This window comes from Ischnura elegans, chromosome 4, assembly GCF_921293095.1.
Source record: "Ischnura elegans chromosome 4, ioIscEleg1.1, whole genome shotgun sequence".
In the NCBI taxonomy this organism is placed as follows: domain Eukaryota; kingdom Metazoa; phylum Arthropoda; class Insecta; order Odonata; family Coenagrionidae; genus Ischnura; species Ischnura elegans.
This window is the reverse complement of record NC_060249.1, coordinates 81,828,244-81,847,001: the sequence shown is the minus strand read 5'-3', so window position 1 is coordinate 81,847,001 and position 18,758 is coordinate 81,828,244. Positions and strand designations below refer to the sequence as shown.

At 37.4% G+C, this 18,758-nt stretch overlaps 1 protein-coding gene across 2 annotated transcripts in view; it reads right to left on the bottom strand.

Annotated features, from left to right (window-relative positions):
• LOC124157726 overlaps positions 1–18,758 on the bottom strand; it is an 89,751-nt gene that overhangs the window by 30,790 nt on the left and 40,203 nt on the right. For both annotated transcript variants that reach the window (XM_046532701.1, XM_046532702.1), the window contains exon 4: positions 10,172–10,441. In XM_046532701.1, coding sequence (XP_046388657.1) covers positions 10,172–10,441 — 270 coding nt within the window. The remainder of the gene's footprint in view (positions 1–10,171; positions 10,442–18,758) is intronic.

Genomic DNA, 18,758 nt, shown 5'->3' with positions numbered 1-18,758 from the left:
AAGAAATAAAAATTTGAGAAAACAGTTTTTAAAAAAGGGGAGAAAGGGCTTTCAAACTCCTGATTTGATTACCAAATATTTTTTAAATCTCTATTGTTTTCATGATTCTGTATTTAGTAGTACTACATATACTAACTCAAATGGCTAATTTCAAAAACGGAGACACCCAAGAGGATATCACGAATTGAAAGTTACAAAAATATGGTACCTTCTGCCTTCACCAACGGTTCAATCAAGATTTATTATCCTCAAAATATAATTTGTGAAATAGAGCAGGAGTGGATGGAATTAAGGCCGAGAGAGACAAAGTTTGGTGAAGATCTCATAGTTACTAATGGGAGTTGAAATTAGGATGCAAATGAGAGAGCCTCTTTCCACGTGATGTGATACTTTCGCATAAGGATGAATATTAGAAAAAAATGCTGAATTTGGGGTAAAATGGGCTTAAAGCTAACCATTTATTTTTAGTTATGTTGGAAACGATTTTGAGTAGAATAGGGAGGTTTCCTATTATATTTTTATTGCCTACATCGATAGATTATTGCTCCTAGAGTATGTATTTCACGATTTTAGATTTTTAAATGACGATATCTATTTTTCGCGATTAAATGAAAAGTGAAAATTTTCAAGCGCGCGAAAACGCGACGGCTAAGTATGAATGCTGGGGAAAGCCCGTGTGACGTAATTTTGGTTCCGGCTGCCGCCGTGTGAGGCCACCTTGGTGCGAGGCTATGAGCGCGACTACGATACAGGCTGCTATCAGGTAACGGAGTACCTTAACAGCACGTAGCGCTTGGCTTAAATGAGGATTATTAATACCCTTTCAAAAGAAGGAAACTATCCGACCATAGGCAATTAAAATAGGTGATTAATTATTGAGAGATGTTTTTTCAAATGGGGTTAAAATTGACCATTGCCACTCATCTAAACCGGTATTTCTAAAACCAAATAATTTGTATATTATGAATAACCCAATGGTGGGTAACGAAACGCAATCAATGCTTTTCGTTTTCTTTGATGAAGGAAACTACCCTATTATGGCTGAAGATGTTACCCAGGTAACGACATAAGTTCCAACCTTAGAGTGACGATTTACAAAATAGCGCATTATTCAGGATCGCGCGTGATTGGCTGCAGGTGGTTGAACCCATTTTGTTCCACGTGATGTGGTATATGTACGGGAATTTTAAAAATTTCGTTTCCGTGGTTAAGAATGACTACCCTCGCGCATTACTGGAGCATTCAGCGAACTTTGAGGTGTGTTAATACAATTTTTCATATTAATAGTTCTTATAATTAAAATTAAACGGAAAGTAAATAGTTTCAAGAAATTATATTTATTGTGCGAAATAAATATCCTGGTAATGTTCCACTTAGTTACGATTTATTTCGCACTATGGATATGTGATTCCATCAAGTATAGCCTGAAAATATGATATACATTAAATATCTTAATTCACTAATCAGCACAATAATTTATCAGACATTAATAGCCTAACGAATTGCCTACTAGGAAACAATTATCAGCTTTATATCGCACTTGAAAATGAATTCTACAGAGATTTTTTGCCTGCATAGTTGTTTAAATACCCTTGAGATAATATGGTACATCGTGCGTTCCATGTAAATCGAAATATTTTTGTCGGTCTCCAGTGCAGTGATAAAACAGAGGCTAAACTCGCATCACGTGGCGCTAATTGGCCGAACTCGGATAGCTGGCAATTTCTTCCTATCTCCAGTCGGTGCGGAATAAAAAAAATCCACGGAAATTGTGACGTGAGATGGAAAGATATCCGGTAGGGATGGGTCAATAGGTCAATGCGTCGGAATGAGTGATGCTACAAATTCCCACAGAGCAGCCAATAAAAAAAATCCAAGAATAGCGTTCGTATTTGGACGCGCTTGCATATTCAATGGAAAAAGACTCGAATTTTTGATGAAGAGTAAACCAAGTGAACTTTGAAAAGAAGAAAAATAATATCATATTTAGCATAGAATAACATGCGTCATTTGGGACTTTCTGTGTGAAGATAGAATTAGTAATTAGTCGCTTCCATGGATAATGATTTCCACGTGCGAAATCAAAGCAATAGTAAGTGCTTGATAACGTTGTTAGTAGCATCTGAGACTTTCTGGATTAAGATAACATCAGTAATTAGTTATTTTCATCGATAGTGTGACCTCCATAGTTTGAAAGAAAATACAAAGTTTCATCATGCAAGGTTATATTTCCGGAAAATATTATTGGTGGTTACGGTACAAAAAGATGATTACGTATGTACAGATAAGAATATATAGGCACTATAATTAATAAACTTTTGAATTATCCTATAATAGAGTTGATACATATTGCCATCAAATGAAAACCTCTATACTTAATAAGTTTCCTCAAGATCATAAATTTAAATTCAAAATCATTGATTATAAACGATGAGAAGCATAATTTAAGTAACTTAAATAATTTCAGTTCTTAATTCCCTCTCCAAGATCCCACAAGTAGTGGTTGAACTTTTTCACATATCATTTTACAAGCCTTCCTAAGTGCTTATGAAAACCAGACCCTATTGAAAGCAAGTGAAATTATTTGACTATGCTCAAGCACTCAAAGAAACAGACAAAGCTGTTTGTTTCCACGATCCTCTAAATGATAACGGAGGGGTGAATAATAATTGACCCAGTTTGATCTAATTTTCCATCTACTAAGACGAATATTTCATGGAATACTTCGTACAACCTTCTGAAATTTATCCTTTACTCTTCATCTCTGCGAGGATCCATTGCATTTTCCAACAGAGCCGCGATAACTAGTGAATTACCGTGCGGTGCTCCGGTTATTTTTTTCTCCTCACGTTCAATTTCTCTTCTGCGACCGAAATTTGCTCTTGCCGCGCTCTCTTGTGGTCCATAGCACTCGAAACACCAACGCAAATCTGTTGCTTAGGGAACACACAATCACAAATTCATCCATCCCTCTCCGCATCGTACTGCACGCGATCACACTTAAGTTGCTACCACATTTTGCGAGGGCAGAATTCAAATAATAGTGTTGAAGTGCCCTTCATTTTCTTTCAGCACTGCACAAAATGCTTCCTTACTTAATCCACTTATTCTGTTGCGTCCACTCCACTTGAACCCTCTCTTTGGTCATCCATGCATGGAGTTCCCTCACCTTACCACTTTAAAAACGAATAGTAAGGCTTTTCTTTAATTTTTTTTTGTTAATGTCGATACGGGAAACATATATTTCCTTCTTGCTTAAAACCTCAGCTCATAGACCTTGCCTTGAGCATAGTTCCATGAGTATCAAAAGCGATTTTTCGGCATTGGCACTACAAATATTTTGTTCATATTTCTCTCTTACTACGAAATTCAGTTTTTTATACTCTGAATTTTTCCACTAACAAAGGCATAATAAATTATGAAAAAGTGAGTGATTAAATCACTTATGCCAGAGGCGCATAAATTAAGTCAAGCCATTTTGTAACCATGCGGGCGAAAACCCATTCTGTCATTATCACAGAAAAGTCCAGCAGTTTAAGCAATTGGGAGCGGATCAAAGTCTCACCGAATTTTCAAGCAGAATAAGTATATTTCAAACAGGAAGTATGTTCCAATAAGAAGATTTTATTTTGTGTGCTCTCAGCAGACTTGAATTAACAGTACGAGAGCAGTAATGCAAGCATTCAAGAGAAATATCCGCGCCACTTTCTAAACCAACAACCGAAAATTGAGTTGGTTGTTTCCATCGATACTTTGTGGTATTGACTGAACAATTTGAATGACTAATTTAAACTCTGTGTTTCCACAGCATTTTTTATTAAAACATGACCATAGCTTTGACGGTTAATCTTACTTCTCGTAAAAAAATGAGAATTGCCATGTGACAATAGGGTAGTTTCCTTCACCAAAGAAAATAAAAGGCATTGATTGCGATTCGTTACCCTCCACTACTGTATTCATAATATACAAATTACTTGATTTTAGGAATCCCAGTTTAAACGAATGTTAATGGCCAATTTTAACCTCATTTGAAAAAGGCCAGATTGGCGCCCAGGCGATGCCACTCCACGTGACGTCACAGGGTCTCAGTGGTATACGAGTGGTCAGGAGTTTTACATTGTCTGAGATTACCAATGCATGTATGAGGCACAGAGCTTAGGGAAACATCTCTTAATAATTAATCACCTATTTTAATTGCCTATGGTCAGATAGTTTCCTTCTTTTGATAGGGTATTAATAATCCTTATTTAAGCCAAGTGCTACGTGCTAGCAGGGTACTGTGCTACCTGATAGCAGCCTGCATCGTTGCCGCCCTCATGGCCTCGCACCAAGGTGGCCTCACATGGCGGCAGCCGGAACCAGAATGACGTCACGCGGGCTTTTCCCAGCAATCATACTTAGTCGTCGCGTTTTCGCGCGCTTGAGATTTTTCACTTTTCATTTAATCGCGAAAAATAGATATCGTCATTTAAAAATCTAAAATCGTGAAATACGTACTCCAGAAGTAATTATATTTCGATTTAGGCAAAAAGAAAGCATAGGAAACCACCCTATTGTGGAAGTACAAGTGGATGGAAAGAAAGGGAAAGGAAGGTCTAGAAAAAATTACGTAGGATAAATTATTAAGGCTGTAGAAGAAGAGAAATATATAAATATGAAAAGTTTAGCCTTAAGTTAGTTAAGAAACCACCCTAATGGAAAATAAAATGACTATCAAAATAAGGAAATGCATGGATGATATCACCGTGGTCATGTATAAAAATATTAAAATAAAGTACCTACATTCGAAAAATCCTATTCCGAAAAATAAGTATAGTCTTTTATGCTTTTAGCAGTGGAAACAAGTGACCCTAACCAAAGTTGGTTTCCACAAGAGTAAGGGCAGTCAACATGACTTTCACCACACATGATGTATTAGCCAAACGTAAGCTGCTAACCTAATCAAGCGTAAAATGCTATTAAAGAAGTGATTTTTTTCTTATTATCAGCCGTTTACAAGGTTAAGATAGTATCACTAGTACCAAATTATCAACCAACTCTCGCCCTTGCTGCACTGTACAGTATTTGTATAATCAAGTTCTGTTCAGCAAGTAGAAAGAAAAAAAGAGCTCAATAGTGACCGACGAAATAATTTTTTAGCGTTCCTGAGTACTAAATATTTTAAGCGGTTACTGAATATTTTTCAAGCAAGGAAGTTGCTAAGGTAATAATGATCAACGTTACATGTACCATTTTTGCGGCGTGCCAATTTCTATCATCAAGAAGACTGAAGAGTCATTCGCTACGCATATAAAATTTGAACGGGAAACATTTAGACTATGCATCTGGCTTCGCGATGGCTGGTTTCGAAAACGACTTTGCTTGAGCTCCGTTGCAACGACCATGACATTCGGTGGCTGTCGGCGCGATCAGCTGATTACATTTTTTGCCTACTACTCTCCCTTTCCAGCTTCCTGGGGCAATGCCAAGAGCAAGTTTTCGGGAGAGTATCAAGTGCTTCCATGCATAAACCCTTAGAATAGATATGAACAAGAGAGATAACCCGCAGTTGCGCATGCAACAGATTGAAATGGGTGCATTCAGTCGTAATGAGCGCTCACCTTTGCTCACTGAGAAAATAGGCGCTCTGGCGTCACAGCACTGAGAATCGCCGTGTTAGTGAGCGTATCACACAGTGCTCACTTCAGAGAAGAAGGGGAAAGAAGGGAGGAAAACAAGTGATAGCCGTGCTGCGTAACGTTGGATTCGGTGCGCTCTCAGCGAGTCACGAATATTACAATAGAAGATCCTCAAATCGGCCTCCAAATGTGCTGTCACCAGAGATGGCAAGTGAAACGAAAGTCAAAACAAGTAAAATTTCAATATTTTCGTTCTCGTGGGCGAAATGTAGAAACGAAAAAGGAATTAAACCCGGGGAACTAAACTCAGGGTTGACGCGAAATCGCAGTCAAAACTACTTCGGGACGAGACTATCGTGAACGCTACTTAAGAGATTGCAATACGCCTTAAGCAAACATCTCTACAGACCGTGATGATATTTTTGTTAACAGCTCAATGTAGGTACTGTTTCTTCGAAATATTTCTGTTAAGTTCTTATGAAATGATTAACCAGCTGATGCATTACGGGATTACGTTCATTTTATTGTTGATGCTGAGGAATAAATGCATTTTTCTAAGTTATAGTTTGACATTTTTTCATTCAGTTTTCATTCGACCCCAAATATAATTATTTATCAGCAGATTGCAGCATAAACTGATCCTTTATCTTCGTATGAAACCAACGGGGTGTGAAACCGGGATGGCTAGTGAAACGAAACGAAATTCAAAACCAGTAAAATTTCAATAGTTTCGTTCCCGGGAGCGAAATGTAGAAACAAAACGAAAAAGAATTAAACCCGGGGAACTAAACTCAGGGTTGACACGAAATCGGAGTCAAAACTACTTCGGGACGAGACTAAACCTCCGGGAAGAAACGAAACCCAGATAATGTTTCGCACCGGAGGGACCACGTGCTTACCTTCGAACAGTTTAGTTTCGATCCACCCACCGAGGGGCGGTTCCAAGGGTCACAGACTGACCGTCACAATGCGTTTTTGAATTTTCAAGAACACATCTAGCGCGAGCGGACCGGCATAATAAATTTTCATCTCCCAAATTGCTACACCATTGTGAGACATTTAACTTGGGTTTTTACACCACTGTGTCTTGAAAATTACAGGACTTACGTAACTTAAAAGCTACTGTCACGGACTGACAAAAATGGAACGATCTTTCAGCTCAGAGTAAAACCTTTAAGTTTTTATCCGAAAAAAAGAGTAATTCAGAGTTTCAGTAAGATCCATCTCATTGTCAGAACTACAAATGTGAATTTCATAATCCTGCAAAGCCTATTAAAATAAATGAGTTTACAGAAGAGTAATCTCTCTTCGAAACCATCGTCATGGACTGATCAGAAATGCCACGGACTGACTTTTGTGATTCCCTTTTGATATAAATTTATTCACTACCAATATAATTTACAAAATTCTTAAATTCAAAATAAGCAAAAAATTATTCAGAAACCCTTAAAATCATTAAAAATGAAGTACGAACCTCAACAAAGATAAAATGCATTCATTCAGTAGCCCATAAAAGTTAATTAGCGAAACAGAATTTTTTCGCATAGATGACTCATTAGTGAGATCAGCGTACAATACCTCATTTGGTTAAACAGCTTTCAGTTGGTGTACATTAGTTTTGACATTTAATAACTGCATCTGCTTAGAGTTTAAATTTTTGAGTCAAATTCAAAAGTCGCCACCCCAGGCCATATGCCTAAGCCCCCAAAGCATATTCCTAGGTATGCCACTGATTAAATGCATCAGCACACGTGTGTAATAATCATGGCAAAAATCCATAAATTAGGCTACGAACTGCCACCTCATCCTGCATTTTACATAGGTGTAGCCCTTGTGACTACTTTCTGTTTCAAAATATGAAATAATGGCTACAAAGTTAGAGATTTGCGTTGCACCAAGACGTTATCACTGAAACGAACGCTTTTTTAAAGGGCCTTGATAAAAGCCAATATATCGAAGAAATAAAATATTAGGGAAAGCGTTAGACTAATTGTATCGAGCTAAAAGAAGACTGTAGGGAAATAAAAATTTTTTGCCGAAAAAAATTTATTATATCCAAAAAGTCACGGACTTATCAAACCACCCTCGTATTCTCATTAATGCGAAAAACAAACCAACTGCTATCAAATAAAATGCTTCTTTAAAAAAAATATTCGACCCTGCAACAATATTTCGAGAAGATATTTCTCATAGGCCCGGTTATAGTCTTCTGTTAAGGTATTCTGGAACATGAAAATCAGAGTAAACGATGTGCTCCACTTAAGGGCATCTGTTTATTTAAAGACAATTTTGAACTTCTTTGCTTTACTTTAATTATCAAATGTTCTCAATTTAAGGTTATGAAATTTTTATGTTCCCTTGTATGCTCACCAGACACAATCAAACCGGACCATAGTGTCTGCTGACTCACGGTAGGACACTCTCATTCCATATGAACCAAATCGGCGAGGAAACTCATTATCCTGACTGACTCCTCATCACATTCTTTTTGCCTTGCCCACGATACCCACTCCTCCTAATCACACCCTTCCGGAGACCAATGGAGTGAGTTTTCCCCAATCACCTCGCTCTCCCATCTTACATCCGGAATAACAGACGACACGTTTCCTCCCAACTTACTTTTCCAAGACCAAGCTAAAGAAGACAACGCGCACATGGATTCCGTAGCCTTTAACGTGAGAGGCACTCTCATAAATTAAACGGAACCTTCTAAAACATGCCTTTTATTTTTAGCGAATCAATGGAGCTTCACGTAATCCGCACAGAGGTTTTCCGTCACGGGCATTAAATGTAATGAGGCGAGAATTATTTAACTATGGATATGGGAACTATAATCTTAATTGAATAGCACTAGAACAAATGAACAGCAACATGATTTCAAGGAACGTTACTTATAATTCTTAATAGAGAGGTATAATTAAAGGGTTGTTAGTTTTAATAGTTCAGAACAATAAATAGTTGGAAGAATTTTTAACGTTTTTAGATATTTAGGTTATCTCATGCAAATTTTTTTGAGATGTACGTCCATTTTCACAATTTTTTGCCACTTTTTTTTTGCCTTGCCTAGATAAAGAAAAAACAACCATAGATAATCTTTCAGAAATGCCTTAAAATTGAGCTGTATAAAATTGAGCTATTTAAAAGTCTACGTAAAGAGGAAGCACAAAATATTTTTTTCGTATAAAGGCGAGAAGAAATTTTATGCAAAATATTTCAAAATATTAATAGTATAAAAATGAGAATCAGATTATTATATTTGGCTCCTCCATAATCAACAACGGCACACCTTTCAAAATATTGTATACATCAACGCTAAAAGAAAATTATGGAATTTCTCCATTTAATTATCATCACATTTTGAATTCAACTTGTAGAATTTCAATCCAGAATCTGAGTCACAGTTGTTTGAATTAGTAATCATGTAAGGGATTAATTTTAAAACGTATACCATCCGAGCCATTCATTGCAGTAGATTAGCAAAAAGTCCCTTTTTTCAAGTCAATATGAATACAAACTTTCAATACGGCTCACATTGGCTTGTACCCAAAGGATGAAAGTTTACAAGGCAAGTCTATATAGCAAGGACATATAAGTTTAGCAAAGAAGTATAATTGAATATAATTGAAAATTCGCATTTTTATGCAGGTTCTTGCCGATGCTCGTCGAAAAATTAAAATTATGTTTATAAGTACTAGAATACAGAGCAAATTTTAGCCTAAAACACTAATAAACTGTCTATTAATCTTAGAGAATCATGATGAAAAGGAAAATTAGCCTCTTCACCGGACTACTTCTCGAGTTACTAGAAAATTAATCCCATAACTGAAGTCAAACTACGTTAGTTACATGAAAATAGGGGCTACAGTCGGCTCAAATATGTCTGTGCCACGTTAGAAATATAAGGATTTTTGGGATCGAAACCGCACAAATATAACTTATGTTGTGAAAAAGTTTTCTCCCACAACCTTCATCTATCCCTACTTTCCGACTCCCAAACCCCATCCTTCCTCCTACCCCATCCTCCTTCACACCTGACATATTTAAAGAATAATTTGGCTGCACCTGAGGCACTTGATAATGTTGCTGTAACAACGAAACGTGTCGTGTTTGAATAAATCCTATGGAAATATTGCAATGCTTCATTCTTTTAAAATGCTGTGAAACTCGAAAAAAACGTCATTTAAAGTCCATTTTGCCTCATCTTAATTCATCAATGCCTCATGAATGAAGTTATGACAGCAAAAATTCACCCATACCATACTATACCTCTACTACATAAACGCTCAACAATCGCCCACCGAATCAAATCCGCTCATCTAGTACTTTAAGGGCTATGTAGAAAAGCGGATTTGATTCCGTGAGCGATTGTTGAGAGTTTATGCAGTGGACGTATCGCATAGACTACTAAAAATTTCAAGGGCATCATGACCAAAATAAGGAAACGAAATAGCAAATCGTCATGGTCCACAGCGACGCTTTTCGCGGAGTAGTGAGCCCCCATAAAGAGGCTAGGACTAGGGCATTCAAAATTAAATAAGCCGGTAAGTACTCACTTTGCATGCAGTACGCCTCTAGTCCACATTGTGTGCACCTGTTTGGTGACGCCGCTCCGCAGGGACAACCTCCGTCCGAGACGCAACAGGCGCAGCTATCCTTGGCGGGGGTGGAGGGAGGGGAAGAGACGCCCATCGCCATGCTGGTCGCGGATATTGGGGTATTACCACCCCTGGTAGCGGATGCCGAGGAATAATTGTACTTTGATGATGCAGACATTTTGGAGCAGCTGCAACCAGTGTCGGAGACGGTCCAGAGATCGACTTGGCCTGCAATTTAGAAGAATACTCAAGTTCAAATTTATATGAAAAGGAGAATAGGGTAGTTTCCTCCATCAAAGAAAATGAAAGGCATTGATTGCGATTCCTTACCCACCATTAGTGTATTCATAATATACATATTATTTGGTTTTACAAATCCCAGTTCAGACGAATGCTAACGGTCAATTTTAACCGCATTTGAAAAAGGCCAGATTGGCGCCCTTGCGATGCCACTCCACGTGAGTCACAGGGACCTAGTTCCTATACGAGCAGATAAGAGTTTTACATCGTCTGAGATTACCAACGCATGCATGAGGCACAGAGCTCAGGGAAACATGTCTTAATAACCAACTAGTAAAACTGTCTAAGGTCAGAAAGTTTCCTCCGTTTGATAGGGTATTAATAACCCTTATTTAAGCCAAGCGCTACCTGCTAGCAGGGTACTCTGCTACGTGCTAGCAGCCTGAATCGTATCAGCGCTCAAAGCCTCGCCCCAAGGTCACCTCACACGGCGAAAGGGGGAACCAGAACGAGGTCACACGAGGTTTTCCCAGCATTCATACTTAGCCGTCGCGTTTTCGCGCCCTTGAGATTTTTCACTTTTCATTTAATCGCGAAAAAAAGATATCGTCATTAATAAAACTACAGGCGTGAAATACGTACTCCAGGAGTAATAATCTTTCGATTAAGGCAATAAAAAAATAATAGGAAACCACCCAATTAGGTGCTCCCGTAGAGTATTGTTTTGGTTTTCCAAATTCTTAGCCATATGTGTAGTCTTAGAGAAGAGTTATGGGTTTTAACCCCTTACTAGATTAAAAGAAAACCTAACATTTCAAAAATTGTGAGCACTCCATGACACTTGGACTTGTCCCTTTGATATGTTTTTCGGTAAAACCCATCATAAAGTTCGCTCTGAGGGAATGATTGGGTGGTGTAGTTGGCAAGCGCGCCTGGCTTGCAACCGGGAGATACAGATTCGAATCCCGACTAAGGAAAATCATTTTTCATGGCGAACTTCATCCTTAGTTTATGTAAATTTCTAAATTCCGCCTCGAAACATGCAATAAATACGAGTATTTAAAGCCTCAGGACGCTTTCACACCGTCGTTTTAAGATGTAGGTATATTTTCCACATTCTTTTTCACTGTTTTATAGGGGATACACCGTACGGTGGACACCCTTCCTCCATCAGACGCTTCAAAATACGCCTGCAAGAATAGCTAAGGTCATGGCGAGGGTCAAGGGTTAAAAACACACCCAACTCGAAATTTTTGTAAGATACCATCTTCGGTGCACTCTATCCAAAGTAAATCCCCTTAGAAAACTAGTCTCCATTCAAAGGAGCTCCTCAGGATTTTTTTCTGACTTTGGACTCCACACGGACCGGCCGGTGGCCAGGACCACGGCCGTCCATATCGTTGAGGACTAGGAATGACCAATGGTCATTGACCATATCGTTGAGGACTAGGAACAGTCAGGACTCGAACAGCCGCCGGGACCTTGGAAAATATATTCTCAAAAAATTCCAAGGAAATTTAATAGAAATAATGAGATATTAATTAGTGCCATTTCTACAGAGAACAAATTGATCATATTTTCCGGATTCACTGCATAATATTTAAAATGTGCCACTTGAAACACGCACATTAAGCAGACTTCTTCATTATTTTGCATGGCAGAATACCTACTTTAAAATACTGTCAAATATGTCCAACCAATGACTCTCACTATTTATACACTTAATAAATTCAACAGATTGTTCTAAAACCGGAATTTTAAGCGCATTAATGCTTCAAAATAGATGCCTCAATCATGAAAATCACTTTTTTCGTTAAAAAAGTTATAAGCGACACCGCTCTCAATTTTAACTAATTAGACCTCTGTATTATGTGCTACTTCAAACAAAGAATCCTATCTCAATTAGTGAAAGACATTTTGAGATATATCACTCAATTAGTGAAGACATACCGAGGAAGAATTTCCTTGATAATTATGCACATATGACTCATTTACCTTTTATATGAAATTTTTGCCTTATACTTTTTTACATTTACCTTTTATGGAAATATTTTATCACTGCTTCGCTTCATTATAGCAATGCATTAGACAGCAAGATGATCACCAACCCATTAAGATAAATCTATGGATTGTCTATCAACCCTTCTAACTCGAACTAAAATATCTTAAATACCAATTAGAGTTCTCATTCATATATCTAGGCTTGCAGCGGCATGAATAGTGAAATATAGATTTTGTTCATTTTAGTGTAATATCTCGAGCCCGTACAAAACCAGTGATGTACATCAAAATCGATGTCAGTGTAACAATTAAATTTTAAAGCCTTTTTATACGGTTATAAAACTACTTCTACATTGGAAATATGGATATTCAGTACTATGATAGATGTGCACGTTTGTATAGATTTCGAAGATAATAAAACAAATACTTTTCACACTATTAGTTGTGACATACAAATCTCCGATGGCCAATTACGAGTTCGAAACACAGTAATTAGTCCCGTTACCCTGAATGAGGAGTCAACCGACTCGAGAACAAAATTGAGATCGAAGGCAATAATGAGGGAGCAATCGGATACGTTATGCATGAGGGTTTTGGATGAAATGGATTGGTTGGGAATAAGCAATAATTGATCAAACTATTCCCGTGAGCGAGGCTTTAATCAAAGCAAAAAGTGTTAGCCAAAGAGGAAATGCTGCGTAAACATGCTACCGGTCGAAATCATCAACTCTGTGAATAGGAGAAAACGGATGACGTCAAAAAAAAAAACAGCGTTAAAAGGATAGCAGCCGCGAACTGAAGGAATAACCGACCAATCAAACCACAAACGTCTCGACGTGTTTGGTTTGATAACGTGTCGTTGCAATCAAATTTTCTCGTCATGATATAAATATTTTGTGAAATAACCCACATGGATGGTGAATTAAAGCACTATCCGTCCCCTATAACTCAAAGTTCGAATACAGAAAACACATAATATAATTCGAAGAGAAATTGAAATAAATCAATTAGAAGTTAGAGATGTCTCCAACAGTTACTACTCGTTACTCAGTGGTCTTAAATCAATCGGAATCAAACTAACGATTGTTTAATCTGATATCAATTTTATATCCCCATTCTTCAGTTTATTCTTTAGCGATTAGGTACTTGCCCAGCCATTAGGTACTCGTTACATGGACGTACCTCTTCGATGTAAGGCACCTGAATCTGAAAAAGCCCAAAAGCTTAATCGTTAGGTACTCGGAGTAATATAGTAACGGTGTACTCGGTGTAACGGTGCACTACTGTTTGAGGTTTTAAATTCTAATTTTCTAATTTTTACTTTTTTTTTCATTACCAATCTAGCAACTTCTTTTGGGTTTTTTTCTTTTTTTCCATTTTCATTTGAAATCTCAGCTGCAAATTCAATAGGTTTTTTTTGCATTTTTTCCTTTCCCAAGTTTTTGATATTTTTCACATTTTCTTAGAAATTGAAAACAATATGATTACTAATTAATAACCAATGATTAGAAGGAGGGTAAGACATGCGATTGTCTCATAGAAGAGTTACTTTATGAGGCAGTATATATGTTGTTGGAATACCGGTATCGTAATCCCAAATGTCTGTGTTAAGTGTATAATAAGTGCCCTTCGGGCTGGACTTCTACCAGATCTTAAATCGAACATTCTAGTTAAACGGATAAAGATGGAGGGACCAGATCTATGTGATCTGAAAGGTTTCGAGGTTTTGGCGGATAGTTTTATTTTTGGCGTACCCCTCAAATAGTCAAGTACCAACGGGCGAATGATGCTATTGTACAGTGGCGCATCCAGGATATGGAAAAGGGGGGGATAAGTGGAGGGTGACCTCTCAGCAATAGTGGGTTTTCGAGCAAAATCACCAATCTATCTAGTGTAAATTGGATATCCAAGGGGGGGGGGGTAGAGCTAATTTCTACTTGCAACTTTGGGAAGAAAGTACTTGTCCAGCAACATAAGGGTGTTGCGAAAGACATTTTTCTGTAGGCAGAAATACTGTAACATGGAGACGTCAAAACCTGCTGCCTGAGTAGGTTGCATGAGAATTTGAATGAATCAATTATTACATGATACATTTACGAATGCATAACTAATTGCGATTGTCCAAATATCTTTTTTGAGGGTTCTTCTTAGCGGTTTGGATACATACATTGTCGACATATTACTAGAGGTTAATTCATGTCAATAGTGCTTATGGAAGTATTTAAGACATATTAGTTTTCATTCATTTGCGACTCAATTACCGTGCCATTTCGTTATCTTTTTCTTTTCTCATTAAGCTAAGTATTCAAAACAGAAAATTCGTAAGGGGATTGAAAAAAAATGAGAATATGTTGGAGCATGCAGTGTGTATCGCCTAGCTCAAGAACTAACATACTCGACTCGACTCGATACTCGCGAGTAGCTTTCAACTCGACTCGAGGTCAAAAAGTACTACTCGAACATCCGTACTCAATACGTATATTTTTTGGATGAGAGAAGACATTTAAAAAATTGCAGTTCATTGGCACCACCAAAAAAAATATGATCAGAAAAAGAAGACTCAATCGCAACTAAAATTTGAAAGGAATGCAGATTTTTAAGAAAAAATATTTCTCAGCATATCGGCCTGCACCGAAATCTAGCAATAGCGGCTCAAAGCTCCATGAAAATCTAGGGAAAGTATTTTTCAATTTGCATGATAAAGACAAAAATAATTAACGAGGGTTTTATAAATGTCAATACGGTATGCTACACAGAATATGAGCGCATCTAAATACGTGCACATTGTCAACGACAGGGGTGGCAATCTTGTACGCGGCAGTCAAAGAAGTTTTTTTAGCTAGCGAGGCCTAAGGAAATCATGTTTTACGGTGAGCTCCAAGAGGACCCACCGCAAGGACTGTGGAATTTGATGACTGCGGCATTCGGAGGTAATTTCTGCGGCGAGCGGGTCGGCGCGCCGGCGGCGTTCCACGGCGATTCCACAGATTTCACGCCTCTGACGACTAAAAATTTCACGACTAAAAATTGAATTCAAATTGTAATTAAATTTAAAAAATATTAAACCACGAGCGTGACATATGCATTTTAGTGCATTGGAGTGTGCGTCTCAATAAATTTTAAGGGCAATTTCTTCCAACGTTACGGTATATTTATGCACCTTCATCAGGGCTTAGAATGAATTTAAGTTCATCGTTTTGAGACATAAATAGCATAAAAGGCTCTAAAAATGTTTTACAGTAATAAAATGAAAAATAAAAAAACCGTCGTAAATTCATTAAAAATAACAGACTGGGATTTTTTCATTCGTTATTGAATTTAAAATTTATGAAGACCTACACTCCAAGAAAATTATTAAATATTAATAATAAAATTCAAAAGAGAAACAAAAACTAAAATATGGTAAAAAAATCCTGCGTTGGATTCGACCAGTTTTCTTTGTTGGAGACGCAGAGACTGTAGTGTACGTCTTGAAATATTTTGAGGGCAATTTCTGTTATCAATAAAACAGCAAGAGCAGTTTATGCAACCGGTAGAAGGGAAACAAAAATGGCTCCACATATTTCAGCGAACTCTGTCGAATAATTTTCAGGTTCTCCTTCCCACAAGGAGCATTTTTTGCTACTTTTGCATCTCATAGCAAAACTGAAACGGCGAAATTTGACCACCCGCATCGCTAGTACAGGTGTAGTTTTTTAGTTTAAATAATTGTATACCTCCAATTGAAGTGAATTCTCTAATACTATCAATATCTCTAAGCATCAAAACCATTTTAATTCATTTTTTCGGACATAAATACAATATTTTGGTAAATATAAACTATTAATTATGAAAATTGGTATTAAATCGACTTTGTGCTAGCATTTTCACCATTTTCATCCATTAATGCCCTTAAAATCAGTAGCAGGCCCGCGAAAAAAATTTCCTTCATATCTTCTTCTAAAGAATACTATATTTACAGATATTTTTCGGTCAATGAAGACCTTTAATCAGTCCAAAGTTATAATTAGTGAAAATTTGGGACACAGCAGTCGCAAAGTTAAGAATACTTTCTATAACTGTGGATATTCTCGTCGGATTTCGAATTAGAAAGTGACTAAAGTGGAAATTTTTCTTATCTATATGATTGCTGGCTTGCCATTTTTCACTATTTAGATTTCACAACCAGCTAAGACATAATCAATAAACTATTCCACCGATTAACTTATTATATTTTTGCCGTGATTTTTCAATTACTTCAACCCTTTACTAACAAGTGTAAGTGATTCATCTCGAAATTCGTTTGGAAGAGTGAGAGCAAAATCACTCAAAGTCACAAAGTATCAAGAGTGTGGATTTCGTATGCCAGAGTAGGGTCCCATTCCTTTTCCTCGCACCCCGAGGATTTTGATTTTCCGAAGGCTTCACTCAGTACTTGATCCAGGATCGTTTAAAACTGCATCCAAATGCTCTAGTCAATAAGGCAATAAGGCTTCCTAGATTCTATGGTATTAAAATGCAATGTTTGCTTCTCTTAGATTAACGTTGCACACATCAGCACGCATCTCCGTTGTAAATCCAGGAGCTGATGTATATGTAATTAAGTAATAAGTGCATCACATAATATACTAAACGCAGTGCCGAATACAGAATTTATTCTCACCCGGTCAACTAATGAGGAAAATCTTCACGGGTTTTCCACCGAATCAGGTCTTCCGCTGCCTTTCATCGACGTTCAGAAGATAATGGCGTAGTTAGCCATTGAAACCACAGCAGCAGAAGACCTGAGCCGATGAAAAATCCGCTGAGAAGCCTTTGATGACATGTTTATTTAAATAATTATCAATACTTCCCTTTTGAAAGCATTGAATTAGGACAGGGATATTGTACGGACGTGAATCGGAAGGGTGTCTCGTTAAATTTGCTGGAAAGTGACGGAGGGATTTAATAGGATTATCGAGAATTCTCCCGACAAGATCTCACTGGCAGAGCGAACCAGGAACATGGAATTTAACTCCCAAACACTAATTCCCAAAAGAAAGCATAAGATGGCTCCAGTAACTGATAGTGCATAAATGGAGAAGATGCAATATCCACCGCAAATGATCCAACATAAACGATAATCGATATCTCTTCGATAGTAACACAATGACTATAACGTCATGTTCTGTTGATTGCGCCTGCTAGCATATTTTAATGAAAACGATCGTAGAGGGACTTGTGGAAGGAAGAAGGGTAAAGGACGGCCCCGAATGAGATACTTGAGACAGGTGATAAAGGATCTAAAGGAGAAGAAATATGTCCCTATGAAAAGGCTAGCGGATGGGAGAGCGGAATGGAGGAGCTATGACAAACCAATCATACGATTTTTGACTATAACGAGGCATTTTTTAATCCGCAAAAATATTGCCAATATTTAAACTTATGTCCATAACGTGCTTGAATTTGCTGATAGATTCCTACGGACACAGATCGATTAACGGATGATTTCATGGTCAATATTTCCAAATACAAACCCCTTTTACGTCAAAGTGAATCTAAATGCAAAAATGGGGGTTGAGCTTCTACGGCCTTGGAATATTAAAGAAAAGAAAATTCTCAATTGGCCGTATAATTCTCCCTGCTCGTCCACCTTGCAAGTCAGAAAAGTTACTGCGTTGGTGTGCGGGAAGGGGGAGAAATTCCCCGCAGGGACCGAACACCAGCCTCTCGGTTTTCGGTTTTTCATGATTAACATTTCTTGATTAATGATTAAACTCTGGCATTCCAATTAAAAATATTTAAGCCACTTAATGAGCAACACTTGGTGAAGTTACAAACTTTTGCGGGACAAAAATTAATACCAATTTGAATTCCAATTTGAAAAGTAACCTTTCGCTCCTTGCTGAAGCACTTGATCATGCCAAAGATAACTGATCAAAATAATAGACAATCAAATATTTATTACATTATTTAAGCATGGATTTCTCCATTTATATGTACATTCATGAATGCGGAAACCAACATCGAGAACATAAAAATGGAATGAACTACGCAACTAATATTTCTCCCTAGAACTTCTGACTTATTCCCACACGGTTGCCTAACAAATAATAATTCCACCTGATTTTCGTATCAGATCCAATAAGGCAATGGTTTCACCATGCCATCAAATTTTTAGGCTATATCAGCATACTTCGTGAGCGATATAAATATTCATAGATGAAGAAATTATAAGTGATTCGGCTTTATAAATTTAAAACAATTATGCAACTCTGAATTTCCTAATAGTAGTAGAATCGTTACTTATGATACATAAATAAAAATTTTCAAACTATACTTGGTA